The sequence below is a fragment of the Protomyctophum parallelum genome (assembly GCF_964188405.1).
Source record: "Protomyctophum parallelum genome assembly, chromosome: 17".
Taxonomy (NCBI): Eukaryota; Metazoa; Chordata; class Actinopteri; order Myctophiformes; family Myctophidae; genus Protomyctophum; species Protomyctophum parallelum.
In genome coordinates this window covers 43447801-43470166 of record NC_139719.1, presented here as the reverse complement: position 1 = coordinate 43470166, position 22366 = coordinate 43447801, and the positions used below count along the sequence as shown (strand labels likewise).

Genomic DNA, 22366 nt, shown 5'->3' with positions numbered 1-22366 from the left:
AAGGACCACGTCCCACTGGGAGGAGACCCTGGGGCAGACCAAGGACCACGTCCCACTGGGACGAGACCCCCGGGGCAGACCAAGGACCACGTCCCACTGGGACGAGACCCCGGGGCAGACCAAGGCGCAGTTGGAGGAAACACATCGACTCACTGGCCTTGGAACGTCTCTCTATATATATATATCGGTATCGGTCAGCATCGATATTGGCAGGAATCATTTGATTAGTAGATTTGACCCCCCGATCCAACCCATTGATGCTGAGTGCCAAGCAGGGACTGACCCCCCGATCCAACCCATTGATGCTGAGTGCCAAGCAGGGACTGACCCCCCAATCCAACCCATTGATGCTGAGTGCCAAGCAGGGACTGACCCCCCAATCCAACCCATTGATGCTGAGTGCCAAGCAGGGACTGACCCCCCAATCCAACCCATTGATGCTGAGTGCCAAGCAGGGACTGACCCCCCGATCCAACCCATTGATGCTGAGTGCCAAGCAGGGACTGACCCCCCCAATCCAACCCATTGATGCTGAGTGCCAAGCAGGGAGCATTGGTTCCCTTTCTTTGTTATGACCCGGCCGGGGATCGAACCCTGACCTCCTAGTTTCAGGGCGGACACTCTAACCACAAGGCCCACTGTCTGATAAATAAAATACAAATAAAAATCGGATTCCATGTGATTTGATTTGTTTGTGTTTAGGCTTATTATTTAAACTAATCGGATTCCAATCTGAATGTGGCACAGATCTGATTCAGGATGTTTTATTGGCTGCCAGTGTAAAAGGGGCCGGCCTTATATACCAGGTGTTTCTAGTAAGTGTGAATGAACAGGGTTGCAGTCAAAAGGCCCAGACCAGAGTAGCTTATGAGGAGAGTAGCTGCACAAATTGGCATAATTAAGGCATGCATTGGCAACAGTTTGTGTTGCGTGTGATTTCACACCAGAATATATAAGAAGATGTGCTGTGTTGAAAATGACTGTTCACATCGAGGGAGGGACAGACAGAAAGACAGACAGACAGACAGACAGACAGAGAGAGAAGGTGATGTTTACTTGGACTGTTTCCAAAGCAGGAGGACCAAAGCGAGTCTATCATGCGTCTGTAGCAGTGAGGAACAAACTTTATTCCTTCGAAGGTGACTGTGATGGATGGAGCTGCAAGGATCAGATGGTTGTCCATGTCTTCAACACAATGTCTTTATGCTGGAAGAAGTTACCTCCAGTGAGTCCTGGAAGAGGAGACGGTCACCTTGAGGTTCCATCCAGGCGCTGCGGCCACACAGCTGTGCTGGTAGAAGATACAGTCTACATCTGGGGAGGCCGCTGGGGAGTGGAGTACTACAATGAGCTTTATGCATTTGATGTGGACGCCCACATGTGGTTCAAACCCAGCAGGGTTTCTGGAGCTGTTCCAGAGGCGAGGAGTGGCCACTCAGCCTGTGTGTTGGGGAAGGTCATGTTTATCTATGGAGGAAACACCAAGCTGACTGGATTGACTAATGACATGTACAAGTTGGACACCAGCACAATGGTCTGGTCTTTAATTAACACCAGAGGAACTCCACCTCCTGCTTCATGGTGTCACTCTGCTACCATCATTGGAACAAAGATGTTTGTATTTGGGGGCTATATTATGGGGGGTCTGTACAACAACACCATCAGAGTGTTTGACACAGAGACCAACCTCTGGATGAGCACACCTTCTGCACAGCTTCTTCCAGAAGGACGCTGGAAACATTCAGCCTTTACCTACAATGGAGAGCTGTACATATTTGGCAACAGGTATCAGAGCTTCACTGATATGTGGAAATTCAGTCCAGAGACCTTCTCCTGGAAGAAGGTGGAGCCCAAAGGGAAGAGACCCGGTCCAATAGATGGTAGGTGCTGTTGCATGGTGGGAGAACGCATCATCCTCTTTGGACATGGAGGATACTCTGATAACTCGTACATCTTAGACCTGAGTCCTACTCTGAAGACGTTATGCAAGCTAGCAGTTATCCAGTGCTGTCTGGATCAGTCCGAACTCCCACACGACATCAGCTGTTGCCATGACAACCAACAGCAACGGGAATAAATAAGTAACATGACCTTGTTATGACTAAAAGAAGGAAAGACAGAAAGCATTGAGTCAACTAAACAAGAGACTGTGTCTCCCATGTGACCGGTCTATGACATCACTCATGTACTGTATGACATCACACTATGACACCAGTCAGAAAAAGCTGATCCACAAGCTCACAATGTGTCTCGTTGCATCTCAATGTGGGGTTCCTTGACATGACACAAGTTGGAGTTGATTTTTATTTCATTTTGGAAACGAAACGCCTGTGGTCTCCGAGATTACTAGATTGGTTCTCAGCGTTTTTCCCCTTCTTTTTTTTTTAGGGCGTAAACACCTCCTATGCAAGGTGTTGATTGGCTGAGCAATGTTTGTGTATACCCCATAGCGAGGATTTGATTGGCTGAGCAATGTGTGTGTACCCCAAAGCGATGATTTTATTGGCTGAGCAATGTGTGTGTACCCCAAAGCGAGGATTTCATTGGCTGAGCACAGAATGTGAGGACAGAAAAGTGAGGACTCCCCCAAAGTGATTGGCCCGGAACCTGATGATGTATGATGATAAGAGCGCCCCTCACTTCACACAAGTGTGATGTGTCCAGAATGTTGCATTCACACAAAGATACAGTCTACCATTCAATGTCAATGGAAGCCACACTGCGAGAAAAGAGGAGTTAACGAGCAATTATGGGCACTAGATTTCCCCGTAAACCTCAAGTTCAGCAGCATATACAGTTAATATACGGTAATATACAGGTGTGATGGTACAATTCGGGAGTTTACCGTAGTTTGTTGGAAAGTATAACGGGAGTTTCCTGTAAATATACACATCTGTATTCCATGCTGCTTCCAGTGACGTGGCGATGCAATGATGCATGTAGCTGTGCTCCAAATGACCTCATTCGTCTCTTTGCATCTTCGAGTCTGCCGGTGTGCCATTAGAGTACAATGTTTGAGACGCCCCTCACTTCCTGCCAGAGTGTTTTTTTATTTTATTATTATGAACTGAATGGATGTGGTCTCCTCCTCCTCCTCCTCTTCCTCCTCTTCCTCCTCCTCCTCCTACTCTTCCTCATCTTCCTCCTCCTCCTCTTCCTCTTCCTCATCCTCCTCATCCTCATCCTCCTCCTCCCCCCTCCTCCTCCTCCCCCTCCTCATCCTCCTCCTCCTCCTCTTCCTCCTCCTCCTCCTCCTCCTCCTCATCCTCCTCCTCCTCCTCCACATCCTCCTCCTCGTCCTCCTCATCTTCCTCCTCCTCATCTTCCTCCTCCTCCTCCTCCTCTTCCTCTTCCAGGACGCAGAACACTTCACCTTCTCCTCGGGCTTCGAGGAGGGACGAGACCGATGTCCGTACGACCCCGCCAAGGGTTACACCGCTCTGCTAGTGGGTAAGATACCATGTGCATTACACCACCCTATACACCGCTCTGCTGGTGGGTAAGATACCATGTGCATTACACCACCCTATACACCGCTCTGCTGGTGGGTAAGATACCATGTGCATTACACCACCCTATACACCGCCCTGCTAGTGGGTAAGATACCATGTACATCACACAGCCCTATACACCGCCCTGCTGGTGGGTAAGATACCATGTGCATTACACCACCCTATACACCGCCCTGCTGGTGGGTAAGATACCATGTGCATTACACCACCCTATACACCGCCCTGCTGGTGGGTAAGATACCATGTCCATTACACCACCCTATACACCGCCCTGCTGGTGGGTAAGATACCATGTGCATTACACCACCCTATACACCGCCCTGCTGGTGGGTAAGATACCATGTGCATTACACCACCCTATACACCGCCCTGCTGGTGGGTAAGATACCATGTCCATTACACCACCCTATACACCGCCCTGCTGGTGGGTAAGATACTATGTGCATTACACCACCCTATACACCGCTCTGCTGGTGGGTAAGATACCATGTGCATTACACCACCCTATACACCGCTCTGCTGGTGGGTAAGATACCATGTGCATTACACCACCCTATACACCGCCCTGCTGGTGGGTAAGATACCATGTCCATTACACCACCCTATACACCGCCCTGCTGGTGGGTAAGATACCATGTCCATTACACCACCCTATACACCGCCCTGCTGGTGGGTAAGATACCATGTCCATTACACCACCCTATACACCGCCCTGCTGGTGGGTAAGATACCATGTGCATTACACCACCCTATACACCGCCCTGCTGGTGGGTAAGATACCATGTGCATTACACCACCCTATACACCGCCCTGCTGGTGGGTAAGATACCATGTGCATTACACCACCCTATACACCGCTCTGCTGGTGGGTAAGATACCATGTGCATTACACAGCCCTATACACCGCTCTGCTGGTGGGTAAGATACCATGTACATTACAGCACCTGTACATAAGTATTCACACTCTTGACTTAGTACTAAGTGTAGGCACCTTTGGCAGCAATTACAGCCTTAAGCCTTTTTGCGAATGATGCTACAAGCTTGGCACACTTGAATTTGGGGTATTTTCACCCCTTCTTCTCTGCAGATCGTCTCAAGCTCTGTCAGGTTAGACGGGGAGCGAGGAAACCAGGCACCGCTCAGCACCTGGCAAATACCATCCCTACAGTGAAGCATGGTGGTGGCAGCGTCATGCTGTGGGGATGTTTTTCAACGGCAGGAACTGGGAGACTTGTCAGGATAGAGGGAAAGATGAATGGAGCCCAAACTTGAACCCCATTGAGCATCTCTGGAAGGACCTGAAAATAGCTGTGCAGCGACGCTCCCCGTCTAACCTGACAGAGCGTGAGAGGATCTGCAGAGAAAAAGGGGGAAAATACCCCAAAAAGTGTACCAAGCTTGTAGGATCATTCCCAAAAAGGCTTAAGGCTGTAATTGCTGCCAAAGGTTAGTACTAAGTCAAGAGTGTGAATACTTATGTACATGTGTTTTTCCAGTTCCTTATTTTTAATAAATTAACAAAAAAATTTTTTCACTTCATCATTTGGGGTATTGTTTGTAGTTTGATGAGGAACAAAACGAATTTAATCCATTTTGAAATGAGGCTGCAACAAAACAAAATGTGGTAAAAGTGAAGGGGTGTGAATACTTTCCGGGGGCACTGTACATACAACCCTGTTAAGGGCTAAGAATTCATGTACAAACAACCCTGTTAACACTTTGACAGCAGCTAATTGTTTAATCCAGGGTTCCAACGCTCGCAATATGCTAAACCCGCTATTTGTTTTATGTGTTTAATTCTCCATATTTTAATAATTAAAAAGAAACTGCGGCTTTGTCGCGGACCTGGTGACGAGGCCGGCCGTCACGTTATTATGATGACGAAACCCGGAAATCAACCCATGCTCTCTGGGCTGCTAGGGCTTCTGGGAAAATTGAGCCCAATGCAAGTGGACCAGGGGGTAGGGACAGTCTTGGCTCGCTTTGCTCTTCGTCTGTGACCCTGGATCAAGGAAGTGGCTTTTTTGTCGGCTCAATAACGAATGCTGGGAGTGTTTACTAGCGGTTTTTCGTGGATCAAAAGCGCAAATACTTCGGCGTTATGCTGTGAAGGTAATAAAACAATCTAGGCAGCGTAGAATATTTGATTAAATAGTGGGGAACGCGGGCTATGCTATAATAAAGGTCTCTCTCTTTCTCTCTCTGTCCAGACGGGGAGATGTTCACAGCGTCTCAGTATGAGTTCCGCTCCTCTCCAGACCTGAGGAGAAACTTCCCCTTCCCGACCCTGAGGACGGAGGAAGCCCCCACCAGGTGGCTGCTGGGTAATAAAAACATGCACGTTGCTTTAAGATCTCCATATATGGAGCTGACCTGTTCCTGTTCTGACATTCCATATGTTGATCTGACCTCATCAAACCCTCATGTACACTCAAGACGCGCTCCATATATGGCCAGTACAGAATTAATTCCATATGCTGATCTGATTTTATGTCGGGGTGGCGGTGGCTCAAGGTTGCCAGGTTCGAACCCTGTGGGCTCCCACAGAGTTAGTGTCGAAGTGTCCTTGAGCAAGACACTGAACCCCTAATTCCTCCTGATGTGCTGGTTGGTGCCTTGCATGGATTCCGCCGGCATCGGTGTATGAATGTGTGTGTGAATGTGTGCGCGAATGGTTCAGGTTCAGGTTTATTTGTCATGTGTGTAGATACAGAGTATAAATACAATGCTCAGAGCACTCTCAGTCTTACATACACAGGACATAAACAAACATCTATAGTGCAAGAAAAAGACAAAAAAACTGAAGTGACAAAACAGTGCAATACAGTTCAAGGTCAGCTGTTCAGCAGCCTGACTGCCTGGGGGTAGAAACTGTTACTGAGACGGGTGGTGGTGCGAGATGTGATGCTCTGGTAGCGTTTTTTGGAAGGGAGTAGTTTGAACAGGGTATTTGCGGGATGGCTGGTGTCTTCCATGATGTTATGGGCTTTTTTCATACAACGAGTGGTGTAGATGTTATGGAGACTGGGTAATTCTGTGCTGCCGATGATTTTAGCTGCGGTCCTCTGCAACCTGTTGCAGTCCTGAGCGGTCGTGTTACCGTACCACACTGTGATACAGCCAGTTAAGACACTTTCAATTATACAGCGATAAAAGTTCACTAGTCCTTTTGTACTTAAGCCACATTCTTTAAGGCGCCTCAGAAAGTACAGCCGCTGCTGCGCCTTCTTGAGGATGTACTCGGTGTTGAGTGACCATGTGAATGTGTCTGTGATGTGTATGCCCAGGAATTTAAAGTTATCAACTATGTCGACAGATGACCCTTTGATGGAAATGGGGGTGTGGATGCCTTTGGACTTCCTAAAGTCTACAATGATTTATTTGGTCTTATTGGTGTTAGATCTTCTATCTCCCTCCTATAGGCCCTCTCATCACCGTCGGTTATTAGTCCGATCACTGTGGTATCCTCCGCAAATTTAATTATACTGTTATTCCCATATCTGGCGACACAATCAAACGTAAACAAGCTGTACAGCAGAGGACTGAGGCAGCAGCCTTGGGGCGCACCGGTTCTGGTGAGAATTGTGGATGAACATCTCTCTCTCCTATGCGTACACACTGACTGGGGCCTGCCCGTCAGAAAATCAAATAGCCAGTTACAGATGGAGCTGCCCACACCAAGGCCACTGAGTTTCAACACTAATTTAGAAAGATGGTACAATAGTGTTGAATGCGGAACTATAGTCTATGAACAGTAGTCTGACATAAGAGCTTTTCTTTTCTAGATGTACCAGGGCAGTGTGTAAAGCAAGAGAGATTGCGTCATCCACAGATCTATTTGAACAGTAAGCAAACTGTAAAGGATCAATACTAGCAGGAATGATGCTCTTGATATAAGAGATAACCATTTTCTGTCCAGGCATTTCATGAGAACAGAAGTCAAAGCAACAGGTCGATAATCGTTGAGACAGGTACAATCTGTTGGATAACGGCGCTATATAAATGCACCATTTACCATTCATGGCATATTTGGTGGATATTTGACCTAATTTCTCCTTTCATTGTCAATGGCAAATATTGAGACGTGTGGGGTCAAAAGCTGTATATAGGAGGGGCTAGCGCACCTCGAAAACAAATGAACCCTGTTTTAAACATCTTGTGATTTCTAGAAACATAGTTTCTCTGCCGTCTATTCAATGGGCCACATCTCAATATTACGTCTATTCAATGGGCCACATCTCAATATTACGTCTATTCAATGGGCCACATCTCAATATTACGTCTATTCAATGTGCCACATCTCAATATTACGTCTATTCAATGGGCCACATCTCAATATTACGTCTATTCAATGGGCCACATATCTCGTTGATATTATGCACATTTTGATTCATCCACTATGTATAATTTCTCCATTTCCCTTCAGAGCCGCAAGCCTTGAAATGCCATTAGGCAGTGGAAAAGGAACCGGCGCCCACACACGTTGTACAGACTGGCCACGTCAAACACGCGTTGTACAGACTGGCTTCGTTTTATCCATTCAATTATTCCTAAAAGCATCTGTCTACCAACGACACCACTTATGGGCTGCTAATCCTGTGTCTGTGCTTTTATGACAAAGGTTATTAAATACCAAGCACTTTATTTATTTTATTTTCTAAGCCCCTTTTCTTGTCACCCGGTGCCACATTGCCTACGCTGTAATCCTGGGCGCTATACTCTCCTCCTCTGCCAACCTGGGGAGAGCCTCGAACTGAGCTCATGCTTCCGTCAGTGCATGAGGAGTGAGCAGGCCCGCTTCTTCATCACCTGTTTCCCCCGTTTGGACGTAGCGTGTGGAACGGCCACGTTATTGCAAACTCCACACAGAGAAAGGCCCTTTTGCCAAACCCACCCAGCATCTTCTGCATGCCATCTCAGAGCTGGGCTATAGATGCAGACCATTTTTTGTATTTTTTTATATTTAGTAACCTAGGACATGCTTTACCCACAGACCGGTTGTTAGATAGTTCCTAACAACCAGTGTTGTGTGTGCGTGCTCTGTGTGTGGTGTGTGGGTGCGGTGTGCGTGTGTGGGTGCGTTGGTTCGTGTGTGGGTGCGTGGCGTGTGTGTGCTCTCTTACAGACGCAGACTTCGTGGGCTCGGCGCTGATGAAGGAGAGCGTGAACAGCTCGCTGGGAGACGACGATAAGATCTACGTGTTCTTCACGGAGAGGAGCCAGGAGCAGACCACCTACCCCTCTCAGACCAGGGTGGCCCGCGTGGCGCGGGTCTGCAAGGTACCCTACCCGCTCTCAGACCAGGGTCTGCAAGGTACCCTACCCGCTCTCAGACCAGGGTCTGCAAGGTACCCTACCCGCTCATAGACCAGGGTCTGCAAGGTACCCTACCCCCTCATAGACCAGGGTCTGCAAGGTACCCTACCCCCTCATAGACCATGGGGCTGCAAGGTACCCTACCCCCTCAAAGACCAGGGTCTGCAAGGTACCCTACCCCCTCATAGACCAGGGTCTGCAAGGTACCCTACCCCCTCATAGACCAGGGTCTGCAAGGTACCCTACCCCCTCTCAGACCAGGGTCTGCAAGGTACCCTACCCCCTCAAAGACCAGGGTCTGCAAGGTACCCTACCCGTGAATAGCTCTTGATCTGAAATTCATTCCGTCCAATTCTAAGAAAAGATTGTGTCATGTGACTATAGGCCGTCCCGTCGCTAGTCGCCTTACCTCCCGTTGTTGTCGTTGTCGTTATCGCCTCGAGAGATCAAGCTGCTTCAGCCACATCCGGGATAGCATCCTGTCCGTCGCTAACTTCAGCCACATCCGGGATAGCATCCTGTCCGTCGCTAACTTCAGCCACATCCGGGATAACATCCGGTCCGTCGCTAACTTCAGCCACATCCTGTCCGTCGCTAACTTCAGCCACATCCGGGATAACATCCGGTCCGTCGCTAACTTCAGCCACATCCGGTCCGTCGCTAACTTCAGCCACATCCGGGATAGCATCCGGTCCGTCGCTAACTTCAGCCACATCCGGGATAACATCCGGTCTGTCGCTAACTTCAGCCACATCCGGGACAGCATCCGGTCTGTCGCTAACTTCAGCCACATCCGGGACAGCATCCGGTCTGTCACTAACTTCAGCCACATCCGGTCCGTCGCTAACTTCAGCCACATCCGGGATAACATCCGGTCTGTCGCTAACTTCAGCCACATCCGGTCTGTCGCTAACTTCAGCCACATCCGGGATAACATCCTGTCCGTCGCTAACTTCAGCCACATCCGGGATAGCATCCGGTCCGTCGCTAACTTCAGCCACATCCGGGACAACATCCGGTCCGTCGCTAACTTCAGCCACATCCGGGATAGCATCCGGTCCGTCGCTAACTTCAGCCACATCCGGGATAGCATCCGGTCCGTCGCTAACTTCAGCCACATCCGGGATAACATCCGGTCCGTCGCTAACTTCAGCCACATCCGGGATAACATCCTGTCTGTCGCTAACTTCAGCCACATCCGGGATAACATCCTGTCCGTCGCTAACTTCAGCCACATCCGGGACAACATCCTGTCTGTCGCTAACTTCAGCCACATCCGGGATAACATCCAGTCCGTCGCTAACTTCAGCCACATCCGGGATAACATCCAGTCCGTCGCTAACTTCAGCCACATCCGGGATAACATCCTGTCCGTCGCTAACTTCAGCCACATCCGGGACAACATCCTGTCTGTCGCTAACTTCAGCCACATCCGGGATAACATCCAGTCCGTCGCTAACTTCAGCCACATCCGGGATAACATCCAGTCCGTCGCTAACTTCAGCCACATCCGGGATAACATCCTGTCCGTCGCTAACTTCAGCCACATCCGGGACAACATCCTGTCTGTCGCTAACTTCAGCCACATCCGGGACAACATCCTGTCTGTCGCTAACTTCAGCCACATCCGGGATAACATCCAGTCCGTCGCTAACTTCAGCCACATCCGGGATAACATCCTGTCCGTCGCTAACTTCAGCCACAACCGGGACAACATCCGGTCCGTCGCTAACTTCAGCCACATGATATATGATATATGATATAGTACTTTATTGTCAGTTCACACTGAAATTTGTCTTGCGACACAGCAGCCAAGTATGCAGAAACGCATAACAAAAACACAAACAGGACAATTTACATAAATAAAGACATGAGCAATATCCACCGCTTAGATTATCCTGTGGCTACTACAACTCCTGATTAAGCCTCAAGGTCGATTGGTAGACAAAGGACCTCTTTAGTCTGACCTTATTGTATGCTGGTACACCATATCTCCTTCCTGAAGGTAGCAACCTATATTCTCCATACAACACATGCTTAGTATTAGAGGTGATATTCCTTGCTAACCTTAGGATGCTGTTATCATATGTGGATGTATAAAGTTTCTGAAGTTGTTGTCCAACAATCTTTGAACAAATGTTCAGTTGTTGCAGCAGTTGTGACTTTAGGGCTGCAGACAAACATCCATACCAGGTGGTACTACAGTACTGAAGAACACTCATAATAACAGAAGTGAAAAACAAAAGAAGAATCCGTCTACTAGCACCGAAGGATCTTAGACGGCGAAGGAAGTAGATTCTTTGCTTTGTTTTCTTACACACTGAATCAATCTGATCTTTCCATGACAAAAGATGGTCTATTACTACTCCTAGGTATTTGTACGAACATACCTGGTTGATCGGTTCACCATGAATAGTAATGGGGGATCTGTGTATCTCTGGTGGTGCACCAAAAACAATCTCTTCTGTCTTTTTTGTGTTAATGATGAGAGCGTTGTTATCACTCCATTCAACCACCTTATTTACTCTGTGTTGGTGCAGTCCAGGATCACTGGAACTATCTAGGAGAGAGATCAAAACTGTATCATCTGAGTATTTTAGAATGTATTGGTCTGGTGTGTCAGTGCGACATTCAGTCAGGCATTCCTCAATACGACAGCTGTCAGTATAAAGGGTGAAGAGTACAGCTGAGCTCACACAACCCTGGGGAGCACCAACATTAGTAGTTAATGCTGATGATCCGGGATAACATCCGGTCCATCGCTAACTTCAGCCACATCCGGGACAACATCCGGTCCGTCGCTAACTTCAGCCACATCCGGGATAACATCCTGTCTGTCGCTAACTTCAGCCACATCCGGGACAACATCCGGTCCGTCGCTAACTTCAGCCACATCCGGGATAACATCCGGTCCGTCGCTAACTTCAGCCACATCCGGGATAACATCCGGTCCGTCGCTAACTTCACCCACATCCGGGATAACATCCGGTCCGTCGCTAACTTCAGCCACATCCGGGATAACATCCGGTCCGTCGCTAACTTCAGCCACATCCGGGATAACATCCTGTCTGTCGCTAACTTCAGCCACATCCGGGATAGCATCCGGTCTGTCGCTAACTTCAGCCAGATCCGGGACAACATCCGGTCTGTCGCTAACTTCAGCCACATCCGGGATAGCATCCGGTCCGTCGCCAACTTCAGCCACATCCGGTCCGTCGCTAACTTCAGCCACATCCGGGACAACATCCGGTCTGTCGCTAACTTCAGCCACATCCGGGATAACATCCTGTCCGTCGCTAACTTCAGCCACATCCGGGACAACATCCGGTCTGGCGCTAACTTCAGCCACATCCGGGATAACATCCTGTCCGTCGCTAACTTCAGCCACATCCGGGACAACATCCGGTCCGTCGCTAACTTCAGCCACATCCGGTCCGTCGCTAACTTCAGCCACATCCGGGACAACATCTGGTCCGTCGCTAACTTCAGCCACATCCGGTCTGTCGCTAACTTCAGCCACATCCGGGATAACATCCGGTCCGTCGCTAACTTCAGCCACATCCGGGACAACATCCGGTCCATCGCTAACTTCAGCCACATCCGGGATAACATCCGGTCCGTCGCTAACTTCAGCCACATCCGGGATAACATCCGGTCCGTCGCTAACTTCACCCACATCCGGGATAACATCCGGTCCATCGCTAACTTCAGCCACATCCGGGATAACATCCGGTCTGTCGCTAACTTCAGCCACATCCGGGATAACATCCGGTCCGTCGCTAACTTCAGCCACATCCGGGATAACATCCGGTCCGTCGCTAACTTCAGCCACATCCGGGATAACATCCGGTCTGTCGCTAACTTCAGCCACATCCGGGATAACATCCGGTCCGTCGCTAACTTCAGCCACATCCGGGATAACATCCGGTCCGTCGCTAACTTCAGCCACATCCGGTCCATCGCTAACTTAAGCCACATCCGGGACAACATCCTGTCTGTCGCTAACTTCAGCCACATCCGGGACAACATCCGGTCCGTCGCTAACTTCAGCCACATCCGGGATAACATCCGGTCCGTCGCTAACTTCAGCCACATCCGGGATAACATCCGGTCCATCGCTAACTTCAGCCACATCCGGGATAACATCCGGTCCGTCGCTAACTTCAGCCACATCCGGGATAACATCCTGTCTGTCGCTAACTTCAGCCACATCCGGGATAGCATCCGGTCTGTCGCTAACTTCAGCCACATCCGGGATAACATCCGGTCTGTCGCTAACTTCAGCCACATCCGGGACAACATCCGGTCTGTCGCTAACTTCAGCCACATCCGGGATAGCATCCGGTCCGTCGCCAACTTCAGCCACATCCGGTCCGTCGCTAACTTCAGCCACATCCGGGACAACATCCGGTCTGTCGCTAACTTCAGCCACATCCGGGATAACATCCTGTCCGTCGCTAACTTCAGCCACATCCGGGACAACATCCGGTCCGTCGCTAACTTCAGCCACATCCGGGACAACATCCGGTCTGGCGCTAACTTCAGCCACATCCGGGATAACATCCGGTCCGTCGCTAACTTCAGCCACATCCGGTCCGTCGCTAACTTCAGCCACATCCGGGATAACATCCGGTCCGTCGCTAACTTCAGCCACATCCGGGACAACATCCGGTCCGTCGCTAACTTCAGCCACATCCGGGATAACATCCGGTCCATCGCTAACTTCACCCACATCCGGGATAACATCCGGTCCGTCGCTAACTTCAGCCACATCCGGGATAACATCCGGTCTGTCGCTAACTTCAGCCACATCCGGGACAACATCCGGTCCGTCGCTAACTTCAGCCACATCCGGGATAACATCCGGTCTGTCGCTAACTTCAGCCACATCCGGTCCGTCGCTAACTTCAGCCACATCCGGGATAACATCCTGTCTGTCGCTAACTTCAGCCACATCCGGGATAACATCCTGTCCGTCGCTAACTTCAGCCACATCCGGGATAACATCCGGTCCGTCGCTAACTTCAGCCACATCCGGTCTGCCGCTAACTTCAGCCACATCCGGGATAACATCCGGTCCGTCGCTAACTTCAGCCACATCCGGGATAACATCCGGTCCGTCGCTAACTTCAGCCACATCCGGTCCGTCGCTAACTTCAGCCACATCCGGTCCGTCGCTAACTTCAGCCACATCCGGGACAACATCCTGTCTGTCGCTAACTTCAGCCACATCCGGGATAACATCCGGTCTGTCGCTAACTTCAGCCACATCCGGGATAACATCCTGTCCGTCGCTAACTTCAGCCACATCCGGGATAACATCCGGTCTGTCGCTAACTTCAGCCACATCCGGGATAACATCCGGTCCGTCGCTAACTTCAGCCACATCCGGGATAACATCCGGTCCGTCGCTAACTTCAGCCACATCCGGGATAGCATCCGGTCTGTCGCTAACTTCAGCCACATCCGGGATAACATCCGGTCCGTCGCTAACTTCAGCCACATCCGGGATAACATCCGGTCCGTCGCTAACTTCAGCCACATCCGGGATAACATCCTGTCCGTCGCTAACTTCAGCCACATCCGGGATAACATCCGGTCCGTCGCTAACTTCAGCCACATCCGGGATAACATCCGGTCCGTCGCTAACTTCAGCCACATCCGGTCCGTCGCTAACTTCAGCCACATCCGGGATAACATCCGGTCCGTCGCTAACTTCAGCCACATCCGGGATAACATCCTGTCCGTCGCCAACTTCAGCCACATCCGGGATAACATCCTGTCCGTCGCTAACTTCAGCCACATCCGGGATAACATCCTGTCCGTCGCTAACTTCAGCCACATCCGGGATAACATCCGGTCTGTCGCTAACTTCAGCCACATCCGGGATAACATCCGGTCCGTCGCTAACTTCAGCCACATCCGGTCCGTCGCTAACTTCATCCACATCCGGGATAACATCCGGTCCGTCGCTAACTTCAGCCACATCCGGGATAACATCCGGTCCGTCGCTAACTTCAGCCACATCCGGTCCGTCGCTAACTTCATCCACATCCGGGATAACATCCGGTCCGTCGCTAACTTCATCCACATCCGGGATAACATCCGGTCCGTCGCTAACTTCAGCCACATCCGGGATAGCATCCGGTCCGTCGCTAACTTCAGCCACATCCGGGATAACATCCGGTCTGTCGCTAACTTCATCCACATCCGGGATAACATCCGGTCCGTCGCTAACTTCAGCCACATCCGGGATAACATCCGGTCCGTCGCTAACTTCAGCCACATCCGGGATAACATCCGGTCCGTCGCTAACTTCAGCCACATCCGGGATAACATCCGGTCCGTCGCTAACTTCAGCCACATCCGGGATAGCATCCGGTCTGTCGCTAACTTCAGCCACATCCGGGATAACATCCTGTCCGTCGCTAACTTCAGCCACATCCGGGATAACATCCGGTCCGTCGCTAACTTCAGCCACATCCGGGATAACATCCGGTCCGTCGCTAACTTCAGCCACATCCGGGATAACATCCTGTCCGTCGCTAACTTCAGCCACATCCGGGATAACATGCGGTCCGTCGCTAACTTCAGCCACATCCGGGATAACATCCTGTCCGTCGCTAACTTCAGCCACATCCGGGATAACATCCTGTCCGTCGCTAACTTCAGCCACATCCGGGATAACATCCGGTCCGTCGCTAACTTCAGCCACATCCGGGATAACATCCGGTCCGTCGCTAACTTCAGCCACATCCGGGATAACATCCTGTCCGTCGCTAACTTCAGCCACATCCGGGATAACATCCGGTCCGTCGCTAACTTCAGCCACATCCGGGATAACATCCTGTCCGTCGCTAACTTCAGCCACATCCGGGATAACATCCTGTCCGTCGCTAACTTCAGCCACATCCGGGATAACATCCTGTCCGTCGCTAACTTCAGCCACATCCGGGATAACATCCGGTCCGTCGCTAACTTCAGCCACATCCGGGATAACATGCGGTCCGTCGCTAACTTCAGCCACATCCGGGATAGCATCCGGTCTGTCGCTAACTTCAGCCACATCCGGGATAACATCCGGTCTGTCGCTAACTTCAGCCACATCCGGGATAACATCCGGTCCGTCGCTAACTTCAGCCACATCCGGGATAACATGCGGTCCGTCGCTAACTTCAGCCACATCCGGGATAACATCCGGTCTGTCGCTAACTTCAGCCACATCCGGGATAGCATCCGGTCCGTCGCTAACTTCAGCCACATCCGGGATAGCATCCGGTCCGTCGCTAACTTCAGCCACATCCGGGATAACATCCGGTCCGTCGCTAACTTCAGCCACATCCGGGATAACATCCGGTCCGTCGCTAACTTCAGCCACTTCCGGGATAACATCCGGTCCGTCGCTAACTTCAGCCACATCCGGGATAACATCCGGTCCGTCGCTAACTTCAGCCACATCCGGGATAACATCCGGTCCGTCGCTAACTTCAGCCACATCCGGGACAACATCCGGTCCGTCGCTAACTTCAGCCACATCCGGGATAACATCCTGTCAGGCGCTAACTTCAGCCACATCCGGGATAACATCCGGTCCGTCGCTAACTTCAGCCACATCCGGGATAACATCCGGTCCGTCGCTAACTTCAGCCACATCCGGGATAACATCCGGTCCGTCGCTAACTTCAGCCACATCCGGGATAACATCCGGTCCGTCGCTAACTTCAGCCACATCCGGGATAACATCCGGTCCGTCGCTAACTTCAGCCACATCCGGGACAACATCCGGTCCGTCGCTAACTTCAGCCACATCCGGGATAACATCCGGTCCGTCGCTAACTTCAGCCACATCCGGGATAACATCCGGTCCGTCGCTAACTTCAGCCACATCCGGGACAACATCCGGTCTGTCGCTAACTTCAGCCACATCCGGGATAACATCCTGTCCGTCGCTAACTTCAGCCACATCCGGGATAACATCCTGTCCGTCGCTAACTTCAGCCACATCCGGGATAACATCCTGTCCGTCGCTAACTTCAGCCACATCCGGGATAACATCCGGTCCGTCGCTAACTTCAGCCACATCCGGGATAACATCCTGTCCGTCGCTAACTTCAGCCACATCCGGGATAACATCCGGTCCGTCATAACTTCAGCCACATCCGGGATAACATCCTGTCCGTCGCTAACTTCAGCCACATCCGGGATAACATCCGGTCTGTCGCTAACTTCAGCCACATCCGGGATAACATCCGGTCCGTCGCTAACTTCAGCCACATCCGGGATAACATCCGGTCCGTCGCTAACTTCAGCCACATCCGGGATAACATCCGGTCCGTCGCTAACTTCAGCCACATCCGGGATAACATCCGGTCCGTCGCTAACTTCAGCCACATCCGGGATAACATCCGGTCTGTCGCTAACTTCAGCCACATCCGGGATAACATCCGGTCTGTCGCTAACTGCAGCCACATCCGGGATAACATCCGGTCCGTCGCTAACTTCAGCCACATCCGGGATAACATCCTGTCCGTCGCTAACTTCAGCCACATCCGGGATAACATCCGGTCCGTCATAACTTCAGCCACATCCGGGATAACATCCTGTCCGTCGCTAACTTCAGCCACATCCGGGATAACATCCGGTCTGTCGCTAACTTCAGCCACATCCGGGACAACATCCTGTCAGTCGCTAACTTCAGCCACATCCGGGATAACATCCGGTCCGTCGCTAACTTCAGCCACATCCGGGATAACATCCGGTCCGTCGCTAACTTCAGCCACATCCGGGATAACATCCGGTCCGTCGCTAACTTCAGCCACATCCGGGATAACATCCGGTCCGTCGCTAACTTCAGCCACATCCGGGATAACATGCGGTCCGTCGCTAACTTCAGCCACATCCGGGATAACATGCGGTCCGTCGCTAACTTCAGCCACATCCGGGATAACATGCGGTCCGTCGCTAACTTCAGCCACATCCGGGATAACATCCGGTCCGTCGCTAACTTCAGCCACATCCGGGATAACATGCGGTCCGTCGCTAACTTCAGCCACATCCGGGATAACATCCGGTCCGTCGCTAACTTCAGCCACATCCGGGATAACATCCGGTCCGTCGCTAACTTCAGCCACATCCGGGATAACATCCGGTCCGTCGCTAACTTCAGCCACATCCGGGATAACATGCGGTCCGTCGCTAACTTCAGCCACATCCGGGATAACATGCGGTCCGTCGGTAACTTCAGCCACATCCGGGATAACATGCGGTCCGTCGCTAACTTCAGCCACATCCGGGATAACATCCGGTCCGTCGCTAACTTCAGCCACATCCGGGATAACATCCTGTCCGTCGCTAACTTCAGCCACATCCGGGATAACATCCGGTCCGTCGCTAACTTCAGCCACATCCGGGATAACATCCGGTCTGGCGCTAAACGTGCTCCTCTGCTATAAATCGCTGGGCGCTATGATTTAAAGGATTAAATAAACCCGGGCCTTCGGGGTGTCAAGCTCATAATGTGTTGTGATGTGACTCATTGTGAGCTTATACAGATTTGCTATTTTCCAAAGATTTTAAAACTTTAAATGGGACATTCTGCACTTTTTTTTAAAACTTTTGATACTGTAAGACCCTGTAAGACCCAGCGTTGCTTTTCGGTAACATTACTTAATTTTTTTTTTCTGTTCTTTTTTCACCTAAACGTCACCATTGATGTTCATTGCAATGCCATTGGTCATGATATTTGCATATAAATACCCCCCACAGAGGCTGAACTTCACACAAATTAAAAATGTCTGGACTCTGGACTTTTAAACTATTTTTAACCTATGACCTTTGACCTTTAACCCTAATAAAAGTAAGTAAAATAATTGTAATATATGTTTTTTTTTTGTGATCATTAGAATGTCTAGAACATGTTTTATTCATTATTGTGAAAGATATCCCTCAAATTATTAAGTTATTATATTATATAATTATTTATTTTCATCAAACTTTTTGAAGTCATAAGTCCTAGTAGTAGTAAGGTTGAAATCTCTTTTTTGCAAGTAGAAATATATCCGGGTCTTACAGGGTTAAAGTACATTTTGAAATGAGTATTTCTATATTGCAGTATTGATACTTTTATACTTAATATATATTGTACTTTTTATGCGAACATTTTTAACTCAAATCTTTGTTTCTGGAGGTCCCTGCTGGAACAAAATATTATGAGATGGTGGTCGGCGGCCAAATACATGTGATTCTGGGGGTCCTTGACGGGAAGAAGTTTGAGAACCACTGATAGAATCATGAGGTTTTTTCTCCATAAAGCTGATTTAGAACCACTCATGTCAAGGACCCCCAAATTGATATGCAATGATTCACATTATGAGCTTGTAGATCACCTTTTCTTTTTCCGGGGGAGGAGGGAGGTGGGGTCATAATAGTGATGTCATAGACCAGTCACATGGAAGCCACTCAATGTTTTCTGTTTGTCCTTCTCTTCGTGACCTTGTTGGCAGTGAGCACACTGTTGGTTGTCATGGCTACCAGTTCCCACCTGATGTTGTGTGGGAGTTCAGACTGAACCAGATCGTACTGAATAACCGCTAGCTTGCATAATGTCTTCAGGCTAGGACTCAAGTCTAAGACGTACAGCTCATCAAGTGAGTATGTGATATATGCGACCTGAGCGGTTGTAGTGTTTGTATCCTCCAAAGAAGATGATGCGTTCTCCCACAATGCAACAGCACATATCATACATTGGACCGGGTCTCTTCCCTTTGGGCTCAACCTTCTTCCAGGAGAAGGTCTCTGGACTGAATTTCCACAGATCATTGAAGCTCTGAACGTAGTTCAAGCCACCAAATATGAACAGATCCCCATTGTAGGTAAAGGCTGAATGACCACGTCGTTCTGGAAGAAGCTGTGCAGAAGGCGTGTTCAGCCAAAGGTCGGTCTCTGTGTCAAACACACTGATGGTGCTGATGTAGCCCCCGAATACAAACATCTTTGTCCCAATGATAGTAGTAGAGTGAAACCATGAAGCAGGAGGTGGAGTTCCTCTGGTGTTAATTAAGGACCAGACCATTGTGCTGGTGTCAAACTTGTACATGTCATTAGTGTATCCAGTCAGATTGGTGTTTCCTCCATAGATAAACATGACCTTCTCCAACACACAGGCTGAGTGGCCCCACCTCTCCTCTGGAACAGCTCCAGAAACCCTGCTGGGTTTCAACCACATGTGGGCGTCCACATCAAATGCATAAAGCTCATTGTAGTACTTCCCTCCACATTTGCCTCCCCAGATGTAGACTGTATCTTCTACCAGCACAGCTGTGTGGTTGAAGCGCATGGATGGAACCTCAAGGTGACCGTCTCCTCTTCCAGGACTCACTGGAGGTAACTTCTTCCAGCATAAAGACATTGTGTTGAAGACATGGACATCCATCTGATCCTTGTTGTAGCTCCATCCTTTACAGTAGCCTCCAAAGGAATAAATCTTGTTCCTCACTGCTACAGACGCATGAGAGACTCGATTTGGTCCTCCTGCTTTGGAAACGGTCCACGAAAACATCACCTTCTCTGTCTGTCTGTCTGTCTGTCTGTCTGTCTTGTTCTCGTTCTCGTTCTCTCCCTCGGTGTCTACTAAAACTTACTGTAACGTCTACTGTAACTTACTGTAACGTCTACTGTAACTTTCAACACAGTTCATCATCTTATATATTCTGGTGTGAACTTGAAATCACACACAACACAAACTGTTTCCATGCACGTCTTAACGACGCCAATTAGTGCAGCTGTTCTTCACCTGCACCCTTTGACTCCATTTAAAATCCTGTTCATTCACACTTACTGTAAACTGTGGGTATATATATTACAGTTGTGAGTCATGTGTGAACGTGTTCCAATCCTGTACGACACAGAGAAGAACTCTGAGAATCTAAGAGATCTTCTCTCTGCAGCTGTGCTTCCTGGTACAGAACACGTCTCTGTCGGGTGGAAAACTCATACGTCCAAAAATGTGCGTAACGAATTGGTAACGATGAAAGTTGAAGATCCATGCCCCACCCGGCTATGCGATGCCCGTTGTACCCGTGTCAGAGTACCCGTTGTACCCGTGTCAGAGTACCCGTTGTACCCGTGTCAGAGTACCCGTTGTACCCGTGTCAGAGTACCCGTTGTACCCGTGTCAGAGTACCCGTTGTACCCGTGTCAGCGTACCCGTTGTACCTGTGTCAGAGTACCCGTTGTACCCGTGTCAGAGTACCCGTTGTACCCGTGTCAGAGTACCCGTTGTACCCGTGTCAGAGTACCCGTTCCACCCATCTGTCTGTGTCCCTTTTTCAGGCCCATATATGGAGATGTCTGTATCCGTCTCTCTGTGTCCCTTTATTCCTATATATGGAGTTCTGTGTCAGGCATGCCCAAATATGGAGTGTTGTGATGTCAGAACAGGTCAGATCCATATATGGAGATCAAGGGGTGATCGGGTCCAGAGCCCGGGCTGGTTCTGGAGAACCAGAAATGCATCTGACCCTGAGTCCAAACTATTTATATTGGTTGATTGGTTGATTTTCTTTCTATAATTTTTATCCAACGATTTTGCAACCCAGTTTTTTTCACCCAGTCAGTGTCAATTATCTAATGTAATCCTGGGCTGCACTTCCTCTGCCAACCTGGGGGGGGGGGGGTGGGGGGCAGTGAACTGCCCTCATGCCTCCTCCTATGCATGAGGAGTCCAAGCTGTTTCTTTGCACCTGACAGGGGAGAGTTTCCCCGGCCGAACGTAGCGCGTGGAAGGAACACGTTATTCCGACCAGTACCTTTCCCCTCCATCAGGCGATTGATTGATTGATTGATTGATTGATTGATTGATTGATTGATTGCGGCTTTGTTTACATCCTGGACACATCGCGCCTTCAACGGCTCTTAAAAAAAGTAAAGTAAAAACGCTGTAAACAATGTAAACACTGTAAACACTGTAAACACTGTAAACTGTAAACATTGGCAGATGAATTACGTAAACAATTAATACCTGCCACTCAAAGAGCCACACCCATTCAAACGGGAAAGCATCTGTGTCATTTTAGATTTTTTTTTGACTATTTAAAAATAGCAGATCTATACAAGTCCATAGCACGTCATTTCGTGCCACGCTTTGAACTTGTAGCTCTGCATTCTTTATCTTTGAACTTGTAGCTCTGCATTCTTTATCTTTGAACTTGTAGCTCTGCATTCTTTATCTTTGAACTTGTAGATCTGCATTCTTTATCTTTGAACTTGTAGCTCTGCATTCTTTATCTTTGAACTTGTAGCTCTGCATTCTTTATCTTTGAACTTGTAGCTCTGCATTCTTTATCTTTGAACTTGTAGCTCTGCATTCTTTATCGTGATTTTTGTTGTTGTTGCAAATCCTTGAATATATATTATATTTTCACGCAAACATTTTTAACTCAAATCTTTGTTTCTTGGGCGTCCCTGCTGGAACAAGATATTATGAGATGGTGTGCTGCACACTGTGAGCTTGTAGATCATCTTTTCTTTTCTTTCCTTTT

At 49.5% G+C, this 22366-nt stretch overlaps 1 protein-coding gene across 1 annotated transcript in view; it reads left to right on the top strand.

Annotated features, from left to right (window-relative positions):
• LOC310874786 (semaphorin-4G-like) overlaps positions 1-22366 on the top strand; it is a gene marked incomplete at both ends in the record, with an annotated part of 139976 nt that overhangs the window by 46688 nt on the left and 70922 nt on the right. Inside the window, 3 exon segments of the mRNA XM_083787650.1 lie at positions 3357-3450; positions 5723-5836; positions 8638-8792. Coding sequence (XP_083643776.1) covers positions 3357-3450; positions 5723-5836; positions 8638-8792 — 363 coding nt within the window.